Raw genomic sequence first — 26,179 nt, 5'->3', positions numbered from 1 at the left:
AATATATAGGGATATAAATTCACTCTGAATCAAGTTCTAGAGGAAAATAGATTTTGTTACAATGAGTAGAAGTAAAATTGTATTTCTGCTTCATTTGAGGGTAGTTTGTCTTGTAACTTACTTAAATCTAAATTCATTCCCTTTGAGCTAAAATAAACTTCATCCTGTTAAAAACCTCCTAAAGGTTTCCTTTTTTGAAAGAATTTAGTATGCTTTTGTAGAAAATAAAGGCAGTAATAACTTGTTTACTTTTTGTGTTAAAGTGAATAGAATGTATTGAATTTAGGTAGATTTGCCTTGAATGGAATGGTAAATCTAAGCTTTGCAAATATTTACCAGCTTCAAGTGATCTACATTTTCCCTTGACTTTATGTAAAACCATTACACCTTTCTCTTTTGATACAGGAAACATTTGTGGTTCAGTGTTTGCTTTTCCAAGGTATTCTTTCAGGAAATTCCTGACCCTCTAGCAAATTTTGGTTCTTAAAATGGAGGTTAGCAGTTGTTGGAAATAAGGTAAAGAGTTTTAACCCTAAAGGAAGCTATATAAAAATTAGATGTAGTCAAAGATTTAAAAAGCATTAGGTAATTCATAGTTATAGGGATGGACCCCCCTTTCTTCCCTAGATTACTCCTGGGCTACTTAACAGCCTTTTTTCACTATTAGATTGTGAGTTCCTTGAGGTGAGGTCTTAATATGTTTTTTATTCCAATACCAAGTGTCCAGAATAGATTCAGCATTTGGTAAATATTGTAAAATGACTAAGTGAATCTAACTCCTCATGAATAAGACGTGAAATCTGACTGGTTAACTGGGGTTAAAACCCTTATCAATTCCGGAAGAGTTTAAATGGAAGTTTTCCAGGCAACAGATATTTGTGAAGGTGACCTGAATTGCCTTTGCTTTGTAATTTTAATGCTACATGGTCACTTTAAAGGATTTTCAAAAAAGCATCAGCCATTAGAAAGTTATATCTATTAGTCTTGTTTCCTTATTATATTGTTACTCCTAGATTATGACTCATCTTTCCCCTGAGGCATCAGCCTGCTAAAGCAGACCCATATGACTTTTTCATGTGTTAAACCAGACTGGAAAATTCGAAACTCAGGATCTTTGGCCATTTCTGAATCTCTTTTATTAATCATAATGGAATTATAAGAAAACCATTTAATAGTTAAAGAAGATAGGCTATTTGCATTCTGGGAGTGGTATTAATTTTAGTTTTCTGAGATCGGTGCCATCAGCTGAAAAGAAATGAATGAGGAAGTTTAACCAGAGGGACAAGGAATGAGTTGTAGTTTTGGGTGGTAAGACGAGAATTAGGTTTTACATACAGGGCAAGATGCTCAACTATCAGAATGAGTACACACAGACTAGGAACTCTAGTTGTCTTGAAGTAGGAGAATTAGAGCTGATGTTGGACAGGTTTGTTGGGTTGTATTCTACTCTTCATCTATCAGAATTGCAGAACTTACTGATTTTCTCTTGTTTCTTCTTAGTTGAGTCCTCTCTTTATGCTAATCTTCATGTAACTTTAATGGTTAGGCACGGCGTACAGAATTAGTTTGCTTCTGATCAACTCATTATGAATTCTTCCGTTTACTTCTGCAAAGTCTTAAGATGGCTTCTACAAAATGTAGAACCGCTATTCTGAGTTTTTACTCAAATGAGTTAGATCCAAGGTTTTGTGAAAAAAAGGATCGCCTCTTTTTTGTTTTTAGAGAAATCTTCAGTGGTATTCAAGAGATTTTCCGTGGCTCTTTGTATGCAGGATACTTATTTATGAAGGACTACCTTTTAATGTATCTTGTGTGAGGACTCAAAGAGAAGGTCTTAGGTTTCAGTAATGCCATGTTGGTTGTGGTAAACTTTGGATGCTGTCTTTAGAAAAATAAAATTAATCTTCTAAGATGACTATTCTGTGTTACCCATGCTGGTATGACCTGTCGTCTCACATACTTAATTTTTATATCCTTAGATGGCTGGGAGGCCTGAATGATTTTTTTGAGATGATGTAGAATAGACACCAGTCTTGTTTATTTCTTGTTTCAGTATTTTTTCTTCCCCTCCTTTTTTTTCTTTTTGAAAAGGAACAAAAGTTTGTTATATTCCCAGAAATTTTTGAAGTTTAAGATGTTAATATTTCTCAAGGGTCAAGAGAAGCAGGTGGGTTTAAAAAGTCTAGGTCTTTTAGAGGATCCCTAGAGAGATCTCTGAAGAATTAAAAAGGGAAGATACCATTTGACTTCCCTTATTTGTGGCACAAGCTTCCTGCCAGACTGCCTGGTACATTGGTCCTTTCTGTGTCCCAGTACAAAATTAATATTAAGCAATTAATGTTAAATAGAAAGTAATACAATAATAAGATTCAAGTAGAGTTGAAGGCCAAAAAAATCTTATTATAGAGAATAGAAATTGTAAAATCACATTGTAAAAACCTTACGCCCTTGATGAACATAAAGTGTGGACACTTGGTTTTTTTCTTAATACTGAATGTGGAATTTTTCAGAAAGCAGAGCTTCATTAAAGACTTGATATCCTAGGGTGAGATCCTTGGTGGAAGGAACTTGTGCTGCTTCTGCTCATTTTTAATATAGTCAATCAATGTTCACTACTGCTTGGCCTCAAAAGGCAGCAAAATAATTGTCTTGACAGATAAGTTAAAAAATATGTATATTTATAACAGATTATTTTAATTTCTATTTCCATTCTATAATTTTATAATCTCTGCTGAAGCAAAAAATTCAAGCAATTACAGATTGATTACTTCCTATTTATTCCTTTTAAAGCTCAAGATTCAAATAATATTTTCAGATCATGTTAAATCTTTTAGTTTGAGTTAGGTTTTTCCTCCCTCGTTCTTGTTTGGACTAGAAATTGTATTAAAGGAGAAAATTCCAGTGCAATTACTATCAAAAGATCTATCAGCAATTCAGTTAATGTGCGTCATTTTTTTTAAATAACAGCTTTATTAAAATAAATCACATTCCACACAGTTTACCCATTTAAAGAGTACATTTCAGTGGTTTTAGTATATTCACCACAATATTTATTACTCCAACAAGAATCCCCATACCAATTAGTGGGCACGCCTCATTTCCCCTCGCAGCGTCTACCCTGGATCCTAACAACCACTCTTTTACTTTCTATCTCTATGTATTTGTGTATTCTGAATATTTTATATAAAAGGAATCATACAACATGTCTTTTGTGACCAGCTACATTCATTTTAGCATAATGTTTTCAAGGTACATCCACGTTGTAGCATGACTTAGAACTTCATTTCTTTTTATTGTTGAATAATATCCCATTCATCATTTGACAGATATTTGGTTTGTTTCTAATTTTTGGTTATTATGAATCGAATTATGAGTGTGTATAAATTTTTGTCTGGGCATATATTTTCTCTTCTCTTTGGTGTATACTTAGGAGTGGAATTGCTGGGTCATGTGGTAACTCTGTTTATCTTTTTGAGGAACTTTCAGAACTGTTTTTCAAAGTGACGTTTTACATTCATATCAGCATTGTATCATGGTTCCAATTTTTCCACATCCTTACCAACACATCCTATTGTCCATCTTTTTTTATTATACCCATTCTAGTGGATGTGAAGTAGTATCTCACATTTATTTTTATTTTGGTAAAATATATCTAGCATAATATTTATAATTTTAGCCATTTGTAAATGTGCAATTCAGTGACATTAAATGCATTCACAGTATGTAACAATCACCACCATCTATACTCAGAGCTCTTTTATCATCCCTGACAAAAACTGTATACCTTTCTTGATAGTCTCTTCAGTGAATGGTGCTGGGTCAACTGGATATCCACATGCGAAAGAATGAAGATTGGATCCTTACCTTATACTTTATACCACAATTCACAATGGATCAAATACCTAAATTAAAGAGCTAAAACTCTAAAACTCTCAGGAGAAATCATAGGGGCTAATCTTCATGACCTTGGATTTGCCAGTGGTGTCTTAAATAAGATGCACAAAGCGCAAACAACAAAAGAAAAAATAGTTTGGATTTCATTAAAATTAAAACCTTTTTTCACATCAAAGGGCACTGTTAAGAGAGTGTAAAGATAATCTACAGAATGGGAAAAAATATTTGCAAATCATATATCTGATAAGGGTTTAATATCTAGAATATATAAAAAACTCTTACAACTCAGTGACAAAAAGACAAACAACTCAATTAAAAAATGGCAAAGGACTTGAATATACATCCCTTTACTTTTTAGAAAAATATTGTGGTGAACTACCCATGCATAACATAATATTTACCATTTTAACCTTTTGTTGTTGTTGTTGTTGTTGAGGTAGATTCACCCTGGCAACGTCTGTTGCCAATCTTCGTCTTTTTGTATGTGCGCCACCACCACAGCATGACCACTGACAGACGAGTGGTGTAGGTCTGTGCCTGGTAACTGAACCCAGGCTGCCGAAGTGGAGCGTGCCAAACTTAACCACTGGGCCACCGGGGCTGGCCCCCATTTTAACCTTTAAATGTACATTTCAATAGTGTTAAGTACATTTACATTGTTGTGCAACCAATCTTCAGAACTTTTTCTTCTTGCAAAACTGAAACTTTATACCCATTAAACAACAAGTCCCCGTTTCCCCCATCATCCCTTTGCTTAAAATCACTATGGTTATGTTTATTTTTATTTATTTATTTATTTATTTATTTATTGAGGAAGATTAGCTCTGAGGTAACTGCTGCCAATCCTCCTCTTTTTGCTGAGGAAGACTGGCCCTGAGCTAACATCCATGCCCATCTTCCTCTACTTTATATGTGGGACACCTACCACAGCATGGCTTGCCAAGCGGTGCCCTGTCTGCACCCGGGATCCAAACTGGCAATCCCTGGGCCGCCAAAACGGAACGTGCGAACTTAACTGCTGTGCCACCGGGCCAGCCCCAATATTGTTATGTTTCAAGTGGGTTTCTTGTAGACAACATATAATTGAGTCTTGTTTTTTAATTCATTCTGACACCTGATTGTATCCACACTGAAAGTCTGACACACTCTGACTCTTAGTTGATGTATTTAGATCATTTACATTTAAAGTGAATTTTTATATAGTTGGATTAATATCTGCCATGTTTGTAGCTGTTGTTTATTCATTGCACTGGTTCTTTGTTTTCTTTTTATCTTCCCCGTTTTGCCTTTGGTTTTAAACATTTTATATGATTTCATTTTCTTTCCTCTTTTAACTTATAAGTGATACTTCTTTAAAACAATTTTTATTGGTTGTCTTACAGTTTGCAGTATACATTTATAACTAGTCTGAGTCCACTTTCAAATAAAACCATACCATTCACAAATAGTGTAGGTACCTGATAATAGAGCGTTCCCAATTCTTCCTCTTATCTGTGAGGGGATGACACTCACCCGATACATTTTTGCTATTAGGTAAGTTAAGAATAAGAAACATAAAATATGTTATTTTCCCTTCATTTATTCCTTCTCTAATACTCTTCCTTTCTTTATCAGATCTGTGTTTCTGACCTATATAATTTTCTTTCTCTTTGAAAAACTTCTTTTAACATTTCTTGCAAGGCAAGTCTTCTGGCAACAGATTCTTTGAGTTTTCCTTTGTTTGAGAAAGCCTTTATTTTTCTTTCGCTTTCAAAGGATCATTTTGCTGGATACATTGTTCTTGCTTGGTGGTTTTTTTTTTTCCTTTAAACACTTTAAATATTTTATTCCGCGCTCCTCCTCCTTGCATGGTTTCTGACCACATGTCAGATGGAATGCTTATCCTTGTTTCTCTGTAGATAAGGTGTCTTTCTTCTGCCTTCTTAAAATTTTTCTCTGTCTTTGGTTTTTTGCCTGTTTGCATATGATATAGCTCGGTGTAGATATTTGGTATTTATCTTGCTTGATATTCTCTGTGCTTCCTGCATCCGTGGTATCTATCATTAATTCTGGAAGATTTTCCACCCACCATTATTTCAAACATTTCTTCTGCTCTTTTCTCTCTCTTTCTTATTCCATTATGTGTATGTTACAACTTTGTAATTGTCCTATAGTTACTAGTTTTTCTGTTTCCTTTTTTTTTCTCTCTTTTCTCTTTTGCATTTCAGTTTGGAAAATTTCTGTTGATGTATCATCAACCTGACTGATTCTTTCCTCTTCGAGCTCATTGATTCTTTCCTTGCCTGTGTCCAGTCTATTGATGAGCCCATCAAAAGCATCTTTATTTCTTTTACAGTGTTTTAGATTTATAGCATTTCCTTTTGTTTTATTTAATAGAGTTTCCATCTCTCTGCTTATATTACCCATCTATTCTTGCACGTTACCTGCTTTTTTTTATTGGAGACCTTATCATACTAGTCACAGTTATTTTTAATTCCCCTGTCTTATAATTCCAAAAACCTGTGTCTTATCTGAGTCTGGTTCTCATGCAGTCTTTGTCTCTTAAGATTGTGTTTTTTCTTGCCTTTTAGCATGACTTGCAATTTTTTTTGAAAGCCAGATATGATATTTCTGGTGATAGGAACTGAGGTAATCAGGCTTTTGGTGTGAGCTTTTATGTTAATCTCGCTAGGAACTGGGTTGTGTTTAATATTTGCTGTACCCGTAGGTGACAGAGGCTTCATGTTCTTCTAATTTCCTTGTTTTATTTTTTTTCTTCCTGTTTTCTCTGGATTTCCCTAAGTAAAAACGCCTTCTTAAACAGAGTCTGTTATCTTGCTGCATTCTCACTTGTAATTCACTGTTGTTATGGTGGATCCCTGTTGATGGGGTGATAAGCAGTTGGGGAGGGAAAGTGTTCTGTAATCTTATGATTAAATCTCATTTTTTTCTAGTGGTCCTGAGTCCCTGGACTGTGACCTTCAAAAGTGTCTTTTAGCCCTCCCTCCCTCCCCCAGCTTCGGTGAGACAAGAAGGCTGGTGGAGGCTGAGGTTGCCTACTTGCTCTTCCTCCAGGTAGATGATGCTCTGCTAAAGTAGTTTATCTTCAGGGTGTGACTTTGTTAAGAAGAGAATGTTCTGGGCATATTTCAGTATGGTTACTTTCCCCTTCTCCTGCTCAAAGCAGAAGAGGATTTTCCTCAGATCTTCATTGTGAAAACCTGAAAACCTTCTAGGGTTCCTGGACATAAAACCCAGGAAAGTGTGGGGCCCCCATTAAATCTGGGACCCCAAGATATTTTAACTCTCAGGCTAATCCATACTTGGTCTCCTACAGTTTGTCAATTACTGTTGAAGTGTTCCCACTCCAGATAAGCTGTGATTCTCTGTATCTGCCTGTCTCCAGTGTTTTCGGTGGTGATTTGCCCTGTGACCTCAGTCTTCTAAGATGTTATTGATTTACAGTTTCTTTTATCTTTTTTCTTGTTGTGAGCATAGGAGTGAGGACTTATAAGCTCCTTATGGGCTGTAGCTGACTGGTTGGTGTTTGTTTTTTTTTTTTTAAATGGTCCTATGTGAAAATGCCATAGCTGTCTGTGGCTTTAGTTTTGGTACTCTCCTTTGTTTGAAATGCTTTTGTAATGCCTGTCAAGTCTTGGTCTTTGTGAGGATCAGTTCCAGTTTTAGTTGGAAGTTTTAGGAATTGATTTTAAAATGATTTGCTTTTCTTATTGTTAGTGACTTATCTTTAGTTGCTGCTGTGTCCAAGTGAAGATAGTGTGGTAAGCACAGTGGTAAAGCCAGAGACTCAGGTAATTTCATGTGTCCATAAAGTGTCTTATTAAAAATGTAAATTAAATCAATGAGCGTATATAAAACAATAACAAAGATAGCAATGAACAAAGATGAAAAACTTTGGAAAAGTATGCTCTAGTAACTGAAAGCACTTTAATGGACGTCTTAGTTTGTCCATAGTCCTTTTAAGTACAGATGGTTCCCAACTTAATGATGGTTCAACTTAACGATTTTTTGACTTTACAATGGTGCAAAAGCGATACACATTCAGTAGAAACTGTACTTTAGATTTTGAGTTTTTTGAGTTTTTTGAGGATTGTCTTTTAGGGTAACTACTTTTTCTATTCATTAAATTATATTTGTCACTGTGCCTGGAGTTCCCCGAAGGGATGCAGTATAGCGTAGGCTTTGGTTGGAGATAGAATTCCTAATTTCCACTTAGTAGCTGTAAGTGCAAATTATTTAACTCCCTTATTGCATTCAGCAAATAAGTGCCTTTCTGAGCCTCAGTTTCCTGTAATAAAGTTCTCATGAGGTTTAAATCAGGTCAGTGTGCATAAAATGCACATGTTAAAATTTGGTGAGGTTTTGTAAGGAAACCCAAGACGTGGACCCACTGAGAAAAATTCCACCATTTACCCTAACAACCGGAAGCAGTGGTAAGTATTCAGCAGCATAGTGGAAACCTGTATGGGCCTGTATCACATTTGCGACTAAAATCAAGGCATCAAAAGTTTATAGACAATTAGACTTTATTTTATATGCTTACGTAATTAATACTTGGAAGATTTTGATAGGATTTCTTATAATTTTACTTGAATAAGGAGATAAGATTTCTAACACTAAAGCAAGGAGTAAACTTGTAAATAAAAGAGGTATGAAAAGAATCTGTTGGATTAGTGAAAAGCTAAGTATCAAATACTGTTTGATTTATAAGTGAAGTTATGGATACTAACAAATAAATGAGCTGTGTATTTTATAATGCATTGTAAATAGATATTATAATTTTAAAACTAAAAACACATGCACATATGAGTAATTTCTTGAATGGGAGTGGATTACCTTGCAAAATCTTAGGAAAATTAAGTTTTCAACTTTTAAGTTTAGTTTCACTCATACATCACCAATCTTCATTTATGAACTATAAAAGAAAATTACATGAATTAAAAAACAAAACTTTTCCAGCATAAAAGCGATAAATTTATACTATGAAAAGATAGAAAAAAATCACCTATAATATTATCATCTAGATAACACCTACTGTTAATATTTCTGAGAGTATTTTACTGTAATAATTTTATTTTATTTATTTCCCTTTTTTTTTTGGTGTGTGTGAGCAAGATTGGCCCTAGCTAACATCTGTTGCCAATCTTCCTTTTTGCTTGGAGGAAGATTGTTGCTGAGCTAACATCTGTGTCAATCCTCGTCTATTTTATGTGAGATGCCGCCACAGCGTGGTTTGACAGTGGTGCTAGGTCTGTGCTCAGGATCTGAACCTGTCAACCCCAGGCTGCTGCGAACTTAACCACACTATGCCACCAGGCTGGCCCCCTATCGTATTTTTTTTTGTTGAGGAAGATTGGCCCTGAGTTAACATCTGTTGCTTATCTTCTTCTTTTTGCTTGAGGAAGATTGTTGCTGAGCTAACGTCTGTGCCAGTCTTCCTCTATTTTGTATGTGGAACACCGCCACAGCATGGCCTGATAAGTGGTGTGTAGGTCTGAGCCTGGGATCTGAACCCATGAAACCTGGGCCGCTAAAGTGGAGGACGTGAACTTAACCACTATGCCACTGGGCTGGCCTCATGTGTTTTTAAACATAGTTGTGATCATATTTTATCTACAACTTATAGCTTGCTATTTTTGGTTAGCATTGTAGTGTGAACTGTTTTCCATATTATAATTGAACTTTTTTGAATTATTTTTAACGGATGGTATGATGTTGTATGACTTTTATGCATACCTGTTTATTTAGCCATTATTATACATTTTAATTATTTACAGTGTTTTCGCTGTTGTAAATAACTCATAGATCAGTATCTTTTGTGAGTAAAGTTATTTACTAAGAATTATTTTCTTTGTATAGCTAAAAAGAGGCAGAATTACTCAAGAGATCAAAGGCTTATTGCCAAGTTGTTTTCTAAATCCTTTTATTACCACTGTCCATATGTGAGAATGTCTACTTCAGAGTAAGTTGTCCTATAGTGGGTGGTCTTTTTTTCCCTTAAGTATTTGGTAAGTAAAAAAAGATATACATTTAACACTTTTTTTAATTGAGTTAATGATAGGTTACAATCTTGTGAAATTTCAGTTGTACATTAATGTTTGTCAGTCGTGTTGTAGGTGCACCACTTCACCCCTTGTGCCCACCCCCCACCCCACCTTTCCCCTGGAATCCACTAAACTGTTCTTAGTCCATAATTTTAAATTCCTCATATGAGTGGGGTCATACACAGATTATCCTTCTCTCGCTGGCTTATTTCACTTAACATAATTCCCTCCAGGTCCATCCATGTTATTGCAAATGGAATGATTTTGTTCTCTTTTACAGCTGAGTAGTATTCCATTGTATAGATGTACCACATCTTCTTTACCCATTCGTCTGTTGCTGGGCACTTAGGTTGCTTCCGTGTCTTGGCTATTGTAAATAATGCTGCAGTGAACATTGGGGTGCATAGGACATTTGGGATTGCTGACTTCAAGCTCTTTGTATAAATACCCAGTAGTGGGATGGCTGGATCGTATGGTAGTTCTATTTTTAATTTTTTGAGGAATCTCCATACTGTTTTCCATAGTGGCTGTACCAGTTTGCATTCCCACCAGCAGTGTGTGAGGGTTCCTTTTTCTCCACAACCTCTCCAACATTTGTTACTATTAGTTTTAGCTGTTTTTGCCATTCTAATGGGTGTAAGGTGATATGTTAGTGTAGTTTTGATTTGCATTTCCCTGATGATCAGCGATGATGAGCATCTTTTCATGTGCCTATTGGCCATCCGTATATCTTCTTTGGAGAAATGTCTGTTCATGTCTCCAGCCCATTTTTTGATTGGGTTGTTTGATGTTTTGTTGTTGAGTTGTGAGAGTTCTTTATGTATTATGGATATTAAGCCTTTGTCAGATATATGACTTGCAAATATTTTTTCCCGGTTAGTGGGTTGTTTTTTTGTTTCAATCCTGTTTTCATTTGCCTTGCAGAAGCTCTTTAGTCTGATGAAGTCCCATTTGTTTATTCTTTCTATTGTTTCCCTTCTCTGAGAAGGCATGGTGTCCGAAAAGATCCTTTTAATACTGATGTCAAAGAGTGTACTGCCTACGTTTTCTTCCAGAAGCCTTATGGTTTCAGGTCTGAGCTTTAGGTCTTTGATCCATTTTGAGTTTATTTTGGTGAATGGTGAAAACGAATGGTCAATTTTCATTCATTTACATGTGGCTTTCCAGTTTTCCCAGCACCATTTGTTGAAAAGACTTTCTTTTCTCCATTGTAGGCCCTCAGCTCCTTTGTCAAAGATTAGTTGTCCATAGATGTGTGGTTTTATTTCTGGGCTTTCCATTCTGTTCCATTGATCTGTGCACCTGTTTTTGTACCAGTACCATGCTGTTTTGATGACTGTAGCTTTGTAGTATGTTTTGAAGTCAGGGATTGTGATGCCTCCCGTTTTGTTCTTTTTTCTCAGGATTGCTTTAGAAATTTGGGGTCTTTTGTTGCCCCATATGAATTTTAGGATTCTTTGTTCTAATTCTGTAAAGAATGTCCTTGGGATTCTGATTGGGATGGCGTTGAATCTGTAGATTGCTTTAGGTAGAACAGACATTTTAACTATGTTTATTCTTCCAATCCATGCACATGGAATGTCTTTCCATCTCCTTATGTTGTCATCCAATTCTCTCAGAAAGGCCTTGTAATTTTCATTATATAGGTCCTTCACTTCCTTAGTTAAATTTACCCCAAGGTATTTTATTCTTTTTGTTGCGATTGTGAATGGTATTGTGTTCTTGAGTTCTTGTTCTGTTGGTTCATTACTGGAGTATAGAAATGCTACTGGTTTATGCAAATTGATTTTATACCCTGCAACTTTGCTGTAGTTGTTGATTACTTCTAACAGTTTTCCAATGGATTCTTTGGGGTTTTCTATATATAAGATCATGTCGTCTGCAAACAGTGAGAGTTTCACTTCTTCCCTCCCTATTTGGATTCCTTTTATTCCTTTTTCTTGCCTGATTGCTGTGGCCAGGACCTCCAGTACTATGTTAAATAAGAGTGGTGATAGAGGGCATCCTTGTCTCATTCCTGTTTTCAGGGGGATGGCGTTCAGTTTTTGCCCATTGAGTATGATGTTGGCTATGGGTTTGTCGTATATGGCCTTTATTATGTTGAGGTAGTTTCCTTCTATGCCCCTTTTGTTCAGAGTTTTTATCATAAATGGCTGTTGGATCTTGTCAAATGCCTTCTCTGCATCTATTGAGATGATCATGTGGTTTTTATTCCTCAGTTTGTAGATGTGGTGTATCACGTTGATTGATTTGCGGATGTTGAACCATCCCTGTGTCCCTGGTATGAATCCCACCTGATCATGATGTATGATCCTTTTGATGAATTGCTGAATTCTGGTTGCCAAAATTTTGTTTAGAATTTTTGCATCTGTATTCATGAGTGATATTGGCCTGTAGTTCTCTTTTTTTGTGGTGTCCTTGTCAGGTTTTGGTATCAGCGTGATTTTGGCCTCATAGAATGTGTTAGGAAGTGTTCCATCCTCCCTAATTTTTTGGAATAGCTTGAAAAGGATAGGTATTAAATTCTCTCTGAAAGTTTGGTAGAATTCCCCAGGAAAGCCATCTGGTCCTGGGGTTTTATTCTTTGGGATGTTTTTGATTGCTGTTTCAATCTGTTTCCTTGTGATTGGTCTGTTCAAATTGTCTGCCTCTTCTTGAGTGAGCTTTGGGAGATTGTAGGAGTCCAAGAATTTATCCATTTCCTTTAGGTTATCCATTCTGTTGGCATATAGTTTTTGTAGTATTCTCTTATAATCCGTTGTATTTCTGTAGAGTCTGTTATTTCTCCTGTTTCATTTCTGATTTTGTTTATTTGAGCTTTCTCCCTTTTTTTCTTTGTAAGTCTGGCTAGTGGTTTGTCAATTTTATTTATCTTCTCAAAAAACCAGCTCTTTGTTTCATCGATCCTTTGTACTGCCTTTTTTGTTTCAATAGTATTTATTTCTGCTCTGATTTTTATTATTTCTCTCCTTCTGCTGACTTTGGGCTTCATTTGTTCTCTTTTCTCTAGTTCAGTTAGATGTACTTTAAGGTTACTTATTTGGGATTTTTCTTGTTAGTTAAGATGTGCCTGTATTGCGATGAATTTTCCTCTTAATACAGCTTTTGCTGTATCCCATATGAGTTGGTATGGCATGCTATCATTTTCATTTGTTTCCAGGTATTTTTTATTTCTTCTTTAATTTCTTCAATGATCCATTGCTTGATCAGTAGTGTGTTGTTTAGTCTCCACATCTTTGTGCCTTTCTCAGCTTTTTTCTTGTAATTAATTTCTAGCCTTATAGCGCTATGATCGGAGAAGATGCTTGTTATTATTTCAATTTTTTTAAATTTGTAGAGGCTTGCCTTGTTTCCCAACATATGTTCTATCCTTGAGAATGTTCCATGTGCACTTGAGAAGAATGTGTATTCAGCTCTTTCAGGGTGAAGTGATCTATATATGTCTATTGAGTCCAATTGTTTTAGTTTTTCATTTAGCTCCACTGTTTCCTTGTTGATTTTCTGTCTGGATGATCTGTCAATTGATGTGAGTGGGGTGTTGAGGTCCCCTACTATTATTGTGTTGTTTTTAACATCTTCCTTTAGGTCTGTTAATAGTTGCTTTATGAATCTTGGTGCTCCTGTGTTGGGCGCATAGCTATTTATAAGCGTTATTTCTTCTTGATGAAGTGTCCCTTTGATCATTATATATTGTCCCTCTGTGTCTCTCTTTACCTGTCTCATTTTGAAATCCACTTGGTCTGATATAAGAATTGCAACACCTGCCTCTTTTTCCTTGCTATTAGCTTGAAGTATTGTCCTCCACCCCTTCACCCTGAGTCTGTGTTTGTCCTTGGGGCTGAGGTGTGTTTCCTGGAGGCAACAAATTGTTGGATCTTGTTCTTTAATCCATTTTGCCACTCTGTGTCTTTTTATTGGAGAGTTCAATCCGTTCACATTGAGAGTGATTATTGATGCCTGTGGACTTAATGCTATCAATCTATCGCTCATTATCTTGTTTTCCCGCGTTTCTTTTCCTGTGTGCTTTAGACTACCCATTTAATACTGCAATTTCTTATGCTGGGTTTCTTAGATTTTTCCTTATTTATGATTTGTGACTCTGTTCTGTACTTTATTTTAGTGTCTACCTTGAAGTTTGTATTTCGAATCTCGTGCATAATATAGTCTATTCTCTGGTGGTCTCTTACTTACTTGACCAATACTGATTTAGACCCTTTGCTCTTCTCCTCCTAAATAATTATTTTCATTTTTATTCCAACTCGTCTTATGAATTTGTAGTTAGAGTGATAAGATCGTCCTTGCTTTGGTAGTTTCCTTACCTTTACCTTAATGCTATAGTTGAATATTTGATTTCCTGTTCTGGTTCTATCCGTCGGTCTCCCTAGTCTGTGGATTGTGTCCCCTTTCTCCCTTTTTTCTTTCAGGTATGAGAGCCTTCTTGAGGATTTCTTGTAATGGAGGGCTTTTAGTTACAAATTCCCTTAGCTTTTGTTTGTCTGGAAAAGATTTAATTTCTCCCTCATATCTGAAGGAAATTCTTGCTTGATAGACAATCTTGGCTGAATATTTTTATCTTTTAAAGCTTCGAATATGTCACTCCATTCTCTCCTTGCTTGTAAGGTTTCTGTAGAGAAATCCGCTGACAGTCTGATAGGGGCTCCTTTATAGGTTATCCTCTCTTTTTTTCTTACTTCCCTGAGTATTCTTTCCTTATCCTTCCTTTTTGCCAATTTTACTACTATGTGCCTTGCAGTAGGTGTCTTTACATTGACAAATCTACGAGATCTGAAACTTTCCTCTACACACATTTCTCTGTCAATCCCTAGATTTGGGAAGTTCCCTTCAATAATTTCGTTAAGCACACTTTCTGCTCCATTTTCCTTTTCCACATTCTCAGGAATTCCTATGATCCTTATGTTCTTACTCCTCATTGAATCTGTTATCTCTTGGAGATTTTCCTCATTTTTTTAAATTCTTAGTTCTCTTTCTTCCTCTGTCTGGAGCCATTCAGTCTGTCTACCTTCAATTATGTTAATTTTCTCTTGTATGGTGTCTACACGGGCGTTCAGGGAATTCGTATTCTGTTTTATCTGGTCCATTGTGTTTTTCATCTCTAGTAATTCTGTTTGATTCTTCTTTATGATTTCAGTCTCTTTGGTGCAGTAACTTCAGAACTCGGCTTGTTTCTCTATCTTTCTCTCTACCTCATTGAGTTTTTTGATTATAGCTGCTCTGAACTCATCATCACTTAGTTTACCTAATTCCAAGTCCTCAGGATTTAATTCTATGTTTTTATTGTTTTCCTTCTGGTCTGGGGCTTTTATAAATTGCTGGATGGTAGAGGAGCGGTTTTTTCACATGGTGGTAGAATTCGGTTGCAGTTACAGCCTGTCGCCACTAGGTGGGCGTCGAGAGCGGCATGTTATGAGCTCTCGCCTTGGGGCAATATGGCTGCGTCCACTTGCTTTGCCGGGAGGGAGGGGCTGTTACTCTCACGCGCCGGTCTGGGTTCAGATCACTTCTGTTCTCTGGTCTCCCGAGGCCCTTGGTTTATGGGGTCCCCACGGACGGAAGCTTTGCCCCCGTCAGCAGGTTTCCACTGAACCAGCAGCAGGAGTCCTGGGTGATCCCGGGTCGCGCAGCCCCTACCGTGCTCCTTCCCGACCCATGCAGCAGCGATCGCAGACTCTAGGTGAGGGAGCAGTGTTCTCTCCTACCGTTCCAGCGCCTCCAAGGCTGTAAGTAGGGTTTATGATCTCCGCCTTCTTGGTATTGTAGGTCTCTCACGTGCTGGCATTATGTTTATTCTCTGAAATTCAGTTTTTCCAATCCTTTGTTGTATTTTGGAGGGGAGAGAATCCCGGGTCAGCTCACCCCGCCATTTTGCTCTGCCCCTTTTGACATATTCAATTTTCTTAATAGTTATAGGGTTATATTCAGATTATCTGGGTTTTTTTTGAGAAATTGGTCCATTTCAGCTAAGTTGTCAAATTAATGTTTGTAGAATTGTTCATAATATTCCCTTGTCCTTTTGATGTCTACAGGATCTATAGTGGTATTTCCTAATTTTAATTTGTGTCTTCTCTCTTTTTTTTGGTCAGTCTTGCACGAAGTTTATCAATTTTATTGATCTTTTCGAAGAACCAGTTCTTCGTTTCATTGATTTTACTCTTTTTCTGTTTCAGTTTAATTGGTTTCTGCTCCTGTCTTTATTTCCTTCTTGATTTGGGTATATTTTGTACTTCTTTTTCTAGATTCTTGAGGTGGGAGCTTACTGATTGGAAACTTTTCCTCTTTTCTAATGTAAGTGTTTTAGTGCAATAACATTCCCTCTCAGGACTGCTTTAGATGTGTCCCACAAATTTTGATGTCATTATTTATTATTTTTGTGTGTGAGAGGAGGATTGGCCCTGAGCTAACGTCTGTTGCCAGTCCTCCTGTTTTTGCTTGAGGAAGACTGTCACTGAGCTAACATCTGTGCCAGTCCTCCTCTATTTTATGTGGGATGCTGCCACAGCATGGCTTGATGAATAGTGCTAGGTGTGCACCCAGGATCCGAACCTGTGGTTCGAACCCTGGGCCACTGAAGCGGAGTACGTGAACTTAACCACTGCGCCGCTGGGCCGGCCCCCAATATGTCAGTGTTTTTTTAAATCTCCTTTGAGGTTCCTTCTTTGACCCAAAGATTATTTAGAAGTGTATTGTTTAGTTTCCAAATGTTTGAAGATTTTCCTGTTACCTTTCTCATACTGATATCTAGTATGGTTTCGTCGTGGTCTGAGAACATTGATTTTAGTTCTTTGATTATATTGAGATTTGTTTTATGGCCCAAGGTAGGATCTGTCGTGGTCTATGTTCTGTGGGCACTTAAAAAAAAAGTATAACCTGCTGTTGTTTGGTGGACTGTTCTAACAGCTATCAATTAGATTCTGTTGGTTGATGGTATTGTTGATTGCTCTGGTTCCTTGCTGATTTTCTGTCTAGTTATTCTATGAACTATTGAAAGAGGAATGTTGAAGTCTCCAACTGTAATTGTGGGTTTATTTTTTTTTCTTTCTAGTTCTGTCAGTTTTTCTTCACAGTGCTTTGCAGATCTGTTATTTGGTGCCTATACATTTAGGATTGCTTTGTCTTCTTGATGAATCGAGCCTTTGTTATTATATAATATTCTTTCTGTCTCTTGTCATTTTCTTTATTTTGAAGTCTACTTTGTTACTAACATAGCAACTTTGCTCTCCTTTAATATTTGCAAGATGTATCTTTACCATTCTTTTACTTTATCCTGTCTGTATCATTATGTTTGCAATGAGTTTCTTGTAGACAGTGTATAGTTGGATCATTTTTTTTCATCTACTGTTTCAGTCTCTGTCTTTTAATTGGCATGTTTAGACTATTTACATTTAATATAATTATTGATATGTTAGGCTATAATTATTTTTTATTTGCTGTTTGTTCTCTTTGATTTTCATTTCTCTTTCTCCTTGAATTTTTTTTCTTAGGGTTTGATTTTTTTATGATAAATTTTATATTTATCTGTAGTGATTTTTTCAGTATAGATTTTTTAGTGATTGCTCAAGGCATTACGTTTTATACATATATATATAGTTTATCACAGCCTACTAGTGGTGTCATTTTACCTGTTCAAGGAAAGGGAGTACCTTTTACGTTCCTTTACCATTCCCCATGTAAGTGTCTTAAATGTTTCCTCTACATAATTTAGAATGCACCAGACACTGTTGTAAGTTTTGCTTTAGTCATCAAACATAATTTAGAAAACTCAAGAGAAGGGAAGCCTGATGACATGTATTTTTGCCTCCTGTATTCTTGCTTCCTTTATGATGATCCAAGGTTCGTTCTTTTATCATTTTCTTTCTGTTTAGAGAACTTCCTTTAGCCATATTTTTTACGGTAAGTCTGCTAACAGATCCTCTCAGTTTTCCTTTGTCTGAGAATGTCTTAATCTCCCTTTCTTTCCTTAAGGGTATTTTCACTGGGTGTGGAATTCTTGACAGTTTTTTTCTTTCAGCACCTGAAAAGCATTGTGCCACGTCCCTCTGGCCTCTGTGGTTCCCAATGAGAAATCTGCTTTAATTATATTTGGTTTTCTCTTATCTATAAGCTGTTGTTTTCTCTGACTACTTTCAAGATTTTATCCTTGTCTTTAGTTTTGATATTTGTTTTTGATATTAATTAAATTTCTGTCTTGGTGTGGATTTCTTTGGAGTTTATCGTTTGGAATTCACTCAGCTTCTTGAATTTATAGGTTGCCACTCTTGACAAATTTGGGGAGTTTTCAGCCATTCTTTCAAGTGCTTTTTCTGCCCTAACCCCCTCTCCTTCCAGGACTCTGATGACAGAGTTCCACAAGTTATAGTCTCACAAGTTCCTAAATGCTGTTCTTCTCATATTTATTTATTTTTTTCAGTTTGTTTTCTCTCAGCTGTCTGAGTGGGTAATTTTTTTTAAAGATTTTATTTTTTTCCTTTTTCTCCCCAAAGCCCCCCAGTACATAGTTGTATGTTCTTTGTTGTGGGTCTTTCTAGTTGTGGCATGTGGGACGCTGCCTCAGTGTGGTTTGATGAGTAGTGTCATGTCCGTGCCCAGGATTCGAACCAACGAAACACTGGGCCGCCTGCAGCGGAGCACATGAACTTAACCACTCGGCCACGGGGCCAGCCCCTGAGTGCGTAATTTTTATTGTTTTGTCTTCCAGTTCACTGATTCTTGCCTTGGCTCCCATCATTCTGCTGTTGAGCCCATCCATTGTGCTTTTTATTTCAGTTATTGTATTTTTCAGTTTCATAATTTGTTTGGTTCTTATATCTCCTGTTTCTTTACTGAAGCTTTCTGTGTTTTCATTTATTTCAAGCATGTTCATAATTTCTTGTTGAAGCTTTTAGCATGGCTGCTTTAAAATCCTTGTCAGGTGGTTCTGACACGTCTGTTACCGCCATGTTGGCGTCCATCGAATGTCTTGTTCATTGACTTTGCAGCCTTCCTGCTTCTTGGTATAATGGTGATTTTTCTGTTGAAACTTGGACATTTTCACGTTATGTTGGGTGACTCTGGATTGCGTTTGATCCTTCTCTTTCAGTCAGCTCTTTCTCACACTGCTCCAGCAGGGAAGGGGGACCACTGCCTTTTACTTTCAGGTGGAGGTAGAAGTCCAGACTCTCCACTTGGCCTGCACTGACACCTGAGGTGGGAGGTTCCTTGGTACTGCCAGGGGAGGTGGGAGTTCAGCTCCCCACGTGCCCTCCTCCATCATCACCCCAGCAGGGAAAGGGAGGGGGCCTCGGAACTGCTGGGTGGGAATGAAAGTCCCAGCTCCCTATCTGGCCTCCTGACCCTTCCCTGGCAGGGATGCTAGGGCACCTCTGAGCTGGCAAGGTGGAAGTGTAGCCCTTGCTGGTCAGGGTGGAGCTGCATCTTTTCTGTGGTGTGTGTCTGGAGTAGGGTGGCTGTTGTCTGAGAGTTCTCTCTCTCACCCAGCTGTCCCTTGCCTGGTGCTTCAGTCAGAGAGAACAGGCTTTTATTGGGGCTTCTTTTTATCTGTGCTTGTTGGCACTTTTAGGTTGCTGGCTCCTGCAGTCCCCAGTCTGGGACAATGAGGCAAAAAGAAAACCCAGGACACCATACCTCCATGTCGTTTCTCAGGTTCCAAGGTTCCCAGCCCATCTGCCTTTGTCTCTCCACCTTTCAGTCTTCTTAGGTTTGTCTTATGTACTATGTCCAGGGTTTTATTCGTACTTAGTAGGAGGAATGGACAAAATTACATCTACTCCATCTTCCAGGAAGCAGAAGTTTCAGGGAACCATTTTCGAAAGGGCTTTGGGGTGAGGAGTATGCCCGGACCGCCAGCAGCCTCTTCCCAGAAGCCAGCCAGGAGTGCAGCCTCCAGTTGATTGGGTCTGTGAGGGGAGGCTGAGTTTAACTGAAGGGAAGTAGCTCAGAGGACACTCTTGTGTGGTCACTTTTATGTGGGATCTGGACCAGTGTGCTTCCTCTGGGGTGGCCTGCTTGAAACAGAACTCAGTCCTGTCCTTTGGATCTTTACTGCTCAGCTCCTCGGTATCAACAACAGATCCCTGCTTCTCCTGTCCCCGTCTCTCCCTCAAAAGACAGAAACAAAAACAGAAACCCCAGCCACCCTGTCAGAAAACAACAAAGCTAGCATACCACTAAGAGTTTCTAGACACGCTCCCCTGTGCCAGCTTCCTTTTGGGTTGTCTGTTGAGAGTCTGTGTGTCCGTCATTATGGGGCTCTCAGGAAGAGAATGCCTTCAAGCCTGTCAGAGGCCCCTCTCCAGGACAGACGGTGAGGCCTGAGAGGGAGCAGTGCTGCCTTACAAACTGCTTGTGAGCCTCTGGTCCTGTGGGGACAGTGGCTCTGGGGGGCACTTCTGGACTTAGCGCCACGGCCGGGCCTGCTGCTGGCGTGTTTAGACAGTCAGAAATGGTGGGAGAAGCAGCAGCACTTCCTGGGAGGCCCTTCCCACACCTGTGGGCTGAGGACAGGGTGGCCGGCTCAGGACCACAGGCTGTCCTGGCGCTGGGCTCTCGGGCATGTGGGGTGGGTTCTAGTCCTGGGGCTCGCAGTAGAGGTGCTGGGGAGCTTGAGGAGGGAAGCAGCAGGAGCGGCTTTGTGTGGTTAGGTTGGCTCCTTCCTCACCAGCCCCTCAAACGCAGTCATTCCTGCCTCTGTGCCTTTGCTTTAGCTGTGCCTGTGCCCAGAGAGTCCTCTCCACCTCAGGCCGCCCTCCTGTGTGGTGGGGTTGGGGGTCCTCACCTCCTTCACGGTCATTTGCTCAGTTGGATGGCTGTGCAGGGTGGCAGGTACCTCCCTGTCTCCTGAGGAGGTAGAATGGCCCAGTAGACATCTGGAGGCTCTTGTCATCCAGCTGTGGGCACCAAGTCAGCCCTTTTAGGAACTCTTTGCTCCACCCTCTACCCCGTCAGCCTGCGCCTGCTGCCTCTTGCTGCCTCTCTGGCCTCTGTGCCTGGCACGTTCCAGCTCTCTTCCTACAAACCAATGGACTGGGTCACTGCCCTTTGGAACCTTGTCCCTGTCTCTTTGAATGAAGTTTCCCAAATCTGGCTGTGGGGGCAGAGTCACTTGAAGACTTACATAGTGACCCCCCCAGTACCTCCCCAGATTTGGCTTCCTTAGGTTTGGGAAAAGGACTCTCTATTTCCTTTGGACTGTGAACCCGTGAAGGTAGGAGCAGTTTCTCATTTATCTCTGCTTCCACAGACTTTTTAAACAGCTTTATTGAGATGAAATTCACATATCATACAGTTGATCCATTTAAATTGTACAGTTTGGTGATTTTTAGTATATTCCCAGAGATGTGCAACCATCACCACAATCGATTTTAGAACATTTTCATCATCCTGGAAAGAAATCCTGTACCTCTTAGCTGTCATTCCCCAATCCTTCCATCCCCCTGGCCCTAGGCAGCTGTTGTCTGCCTTCAGTCACCGTGGGTTTGCCTTGGAAAATGCTCTTGATAGAACATACCCACTTCCCAGCCTGCTCCTCCTCCCAGAGCATGTGTTTCTGGCCCTATGCCCGGTGTTGACCTGGCCTTCCTACGTTTCTATACAACCTGCCGACCTGGAAGGGTCTCCCTTGGGGTGATCTGTATAAAGAAGTCATGGCCAGGGGCCAGCCCCGTGGCATAATGGTTAAGTTCAGTGTGGCCGGCTTCAGCGGCCTGGGTTTGCGGGTTACGATTCCAGGTGTGAACCTACACCAGTTGTCAGCCATGCTATGGCGGTGACCCATATATAAAGTGGAGGAAGCCTGGCACAGATGTTAGCTCAGGGTTAATCTTCCTCAGCAAAAAAAAAAAAAAAGAAAAGAAAAAAATCATGGCCAATCGAGGTGGGTGCTGGCAGGCTCCCTGCTGTACAGCACATGGGGGCTATGCACACAGTCAGCTGAGTATATGTTTGTTGAGTGAATAAGGACACCAGTGGTGGGCCAGGGTGAGACCAAGACTGGGTTCTGAGGGAACTTGTGCTAGCCCTTGGGTCTCCCACTGCCGCTTTTGGGGAAAGCCCAGATGTGGCTGATAATGTGAAGCTGTCTCAAAGCCCTGCAGCCAGAGACTGGGAGGCTGATGTACAATAAAAGCTGGACAGAAATGGAGGAGACATGACCTCGTCGTCCAACTTCCTGGTTTCACAGGTCACGGAACTGCAGGCTGAGGGGCAAAGTGGGGAAGTCACCTGGCCCAGGATACACACAGGGGGTTGTCCTGCCCCAGTGCTGACCGCTCCATCCTGTGTGCAAGCTTTGATGGGGTCTGATAAGTGTGTGAATCCCTGAGTGGTGCGGGAGAGAAGCCGAGCGTGCTCACCTGCCTGGGGATGGCTGGGTGCTGCTGGTGTTTGCTGAGAAAACAGACCTCTACTCTCTTTGCTTCTGCTTTCCCAGGCAGAATTTCATTCCACATACCCCATGGCCCTCCTGGGTTGTGTCCCTCTAACCCCTGGTTACCTGCCAGTGCCCACTCTTGTGTCCATCAAAGCCAGTCTTTCACTTTCTTCAGGCCTCTCCATGCCCCTTGCCCGAAGCCCCTACTTACGTGCCCTGTTCACATTCACAGGGAAAAACCATTGCTTTCCTGGGGGGCCTTGAGGAACCTGCAGAAGCCAAGAAAAGAGAGTTCTTCTTGGCAGATGGTGTGTGACCTCTGGCAAATGACCTTTCCTCTCTGAGTCCACAGATTCCAGGCTGCCAGCTGAAGAGGTGTGACAGGGCCTCCTGGTTTGGAGAGCATTGAATAAAAAGCACTTCCAGAGGAGCCCTTAGGCTCACCCGGAGATCAGTGTGTGTGTCGACAGCAGGCAGAGGGTTTGGGCTTTATTTGTGTCCTGCCCTCCAGAGGGCAGTGGACAAATTGGCCTGGTTATGCCTTCCCCGCCCTTTCTCTCCAGCTGGCTCTGGCTGAAAAGGGGGATGGAGTCAGAGTGGCTGTCCAGATCTTTAGCTCACGCTGAGCTCCGACTGCCATGGTCTTGGGGGAGGAGAAACTCTTTGGATATAAAAAAATATAATCATAGCTAACATTGATTGAACTCATAGGCCAGACACTGCTCAGTGTGTTTTTCTGCTATGATTTTTTTTGAGATATAATTCACAGACTGTAAAATTCACCCTTTTAAAGTATACAGAGTAATTTTTAGCATATTCACAAAGTCATACAACCATCTCCACTGTCTAATTCCAGAACATTTTTATTACTCTGAAAAGAAATCCCTTACCTGTTAGCAGTCACCCCGTATTTCCCACTCCCTCCGTGTCGTGCACCCATCAGTCTGCTTTCTGTCTCTGTACATGTACCTGTTCTGGATGTTTCATAGAAGTGGGATCATGCGCCATGTGGTCTTTTGGGTCTGCTCTCACTTAGCATAATGTCCAGGTTCATGCATGTGTTAGCATTGTCAGTACTTTGTGCCTTTTTATAGCTGCATAAGATTCCGTTGTGTGGCTAGGCCACCTTTTGTTTATCCCTTCCTCTGATGATGGATGTTGGGGTGACTTCCACTCTTTGGTGACTGTTTAATAGGACTGCCATGAACGTTCACGTCTGCGTTTTTATTTGAGCACCTGCTTTTAGTTTTCTTGGGTGTATATACCAAGGAGTGGAATTCTTCGCTTAACCTTTGGAGGAACTGCCAGACTTTTCCACAGTGGCTGCACTGTTTTCCATTCCTGTGCTGAGTTTTACTTGCATTGTGTCATCAGTCCTCACATAAGTTTCGTGAGGTGTAGATATAATTGTTTTCGCCCCCACCTTTCAAGTGGGAGAACTGAAGCTCAGAGGGTTTCAGCCCAGGGTCGTACAACCAGGAAGTCAACAGTGGTTTGGCCCACGCTGGCTGCCATCACTGAAGGGGTCTCTCTTCTCCCAGGCCCTGCTTTGTGCCATTAGGATGAGGACTTTTGACTGTGTTGTTCGCCTGGCACACATCGGCACTCACATGGTTATTGAAGAAAATGCCGTTGTTTTCTGATCTTTGTGGCTCGAACAGGAGCTTGAAGGAGGCATCTGTTTCCTAGGAGTTCCTCTAGTCTGCAGTTTTTCAGACTTCCACTGGGTTTTGCATTCTCCTCTCCACACCAGATGCTGCAGACCTCCCACAAGTTTCTTGCTGTCAGACATCTCTCTTGGAGACTCAGCCTGTGGCTAGGGCATGAGATGCATGGAGTGTGCTAAGCAGAGGTGACTTGTGTTTCCAGAGAGTGTTTGTCATTAACTTGGCTGTTGAACCTGTTCTCTCTCTCTTTGGTCCAAGACCACTGATGATCTGCTCTCCTTTTGCTCCTCCAGGCAAAACCCATTTACGCTGGCTGCTCCTGGCTCCAGATGGGACTCACCTTGACAACCCAGTGCATCGGTCTCGGGTAAGGGCGTCAGAGTGAATTCTCAGGGTGGGAGGGACTGGAGAAGGGCCCATCTAAGGGCAAACTGGCCAAGTGGAAGAGGGAGATAGGGAGCTGGACAGTGGGTTGTGGGATGGCAGGATGAGCAGGGAACCCCCATTTCATGAGCTCATAGGTGTTTGCTTCAAAATGAGGTGCTCTCATGTGGTGCCACCTGTTTCATGGGTCCTCTTGACTGTAGAAACAGTTAAATGGAAAAGGCAAAAGAGCAGTTTGGCAAATGTTTGTATTATGCTAATTAGGTTCCCAGTTCCTTCAGGGCCGAGGCCCTGCCTCCTGCAGCTCCCCTCTTCCATCCGGTGCTTCAGGCTGGGTGCTCAGCAAATGAGCCTAGTGAGGGGTTAAGGGCCTCAAGGGCCAGCATTGCTTTTGCCTCATCTCTCCTGGGCACCCCAGCCCAGGACAGGTCCCTGCTGTGCACAGGCTGCTGGGAGCAGTGAGATGGTCAAACCAACATTGTCCCTGACCAGTGGTTTGTTCCTCTGCCAGGGAGCCCCTTTGGATTTGACTCCAGTTAAAACACATGCTTTCCTTTTCCACGGGCTTGCTTCCAAGTGCTGCCACCTGCACCCTCTAAATTGCTCCATCTCTGCTTCCTTCCCATCCCTGGCTCCTCCAGAGAGCTTCTGCCCTGCCTCTTGGTCTCTGCTGCCCCCAGCCTGAATGCCGCACTCTGGGGTGGGGGCCACAGTGCCCCACAGACCCTGCGTTGTATCTGGGGTGTTTGGAATTCCTTCTGGAATGGATTTTGACTTTAAAACAGCAAGTAGGAGTCTTGAAAATGTTTCTCAAGAAGAGTCCACGTGGCCTCTCCCTGGACACCAAGGGCAGAACCAGCCCTCTACAGGTCCTCTTTGCAAGGCCGTTTGAGTATCCTGTTCCTGCCACCCAGGCGGGAGGACCACAGGGGTGACTGTGTTCCAATGACTTCAGCAACTAGGGAGCAGTTCCCCTTCCTGTTTTATATTTAGGTCATACAGAATTGCCATCTCCAGCTTCTGATGGGAAAATCATTATTATAAATGATATAATTCTGGCCCAAAGCAGAGCATGGTATTTTACTTAGTTCTTGTGGCCTTATTGCCAGAAAAGTACGAATTTTGTTGGGCTTTATGAAATGTTGAAAATAGGTCATGGATCCTCATAATGATCTTTGGGATTCAGGGACCAACAGTCTCATGTTCTAGACATGTTTTTCCCCCACCAAAAGGAAGGCGTCTATCTTCAGGTCCTTGTTGTTCTGCTGTCAGTGCTGTCGGCCCACTGTTGGCCCCCAGCAGCTGGCCTTTGGGTGGGGAGTAGAGGGGGTACTCCTTGCCGGTTCGTCATTCCCGGACGTTGGAGTTGTTCCTGCTGCTCTTGCTCTTTCTCAGGTTTGATTTTTGTTAGTTTGCTCCTCCTCAGTGAGTACTGGAGCCCGGCTGTCTTTTTCCCTGTCTCCCACTCCCTGTGGATCATTGGAACAACGCTTTTATAGCAGATTGTTTCAGAAGTGGGGAATTAGTGCCTGGCATTCTCAGGTTATCCCATATCATGTCAGATAATTCATCAAATAAATACTGACACATGTTAGTCGATGAAGAATACAAAAAGGTGACCAACACACCATCTCTTCTCCCGAGGAGCTTGCAAATTAAAATAAACCAGGTGTCTCGTTAAATCTCCTTAACTCGTGTGGAATCGCAGTGGGTGGTTTGGGCCTCTCCCCTAGCTAGCACATCACCGTTCTTCACCATGGGTCCCTCTTTTCATGCCGTCTGCCCTAGCAATGGAAGCTATGGAACCA

The 26,179-nt window shown here is 40.6% G+C and overlaps 1 protein-coding gene across 9 annotated transcripts in view; it reads left to right on the top strand.

Annotated features, from left to right (window-relative positions):
• LOC138919877 (myosin phosphatase Rho-interacting protein-like) overlaps window positions 1-26,179 on the top strand; it is a 95,842-nt gene that overhangs the window by 58,716 nt on the left and 10,947 nt on the right. For all 9 annotated transcript variants that reach the window (XR_011430423.1, XR_011430425.1, XR_011430424.1 and 6 more), the window contains exon 2: window positions 24,281-24,354. Coding sequence is in view for 6 of the 9 variants with exons in the window: in XM_070246482.1 (XP_070102583.1) it covers window positions 24,281-24,354 (74 nt within the window). In the remaining 3 variants the exon portion in view is untranslated. The remainder of the gene's footprint in view (window positions 1-24,280; window positions 24,355-26,179) is intronic.

This window comes from Equus caballus, chromosome 21 (genome assembly GCF_041296265.1).
Source record: "Equus caballus isolate H_3958 breed thoroughbred chromosome 21, TB-T2T, whole genome shotgun sequence".
In the NCBI taxonomy this organism is placed as follows: domain Eukaryota; kingdom Metazoa; phylum Chordata; class Mammalia; order Perissodactyla; family Equidae; genus Equus; species Equus caballus.
This window is presented reverse-complemented; position numbering and strand designations above follow the sequence as displayed.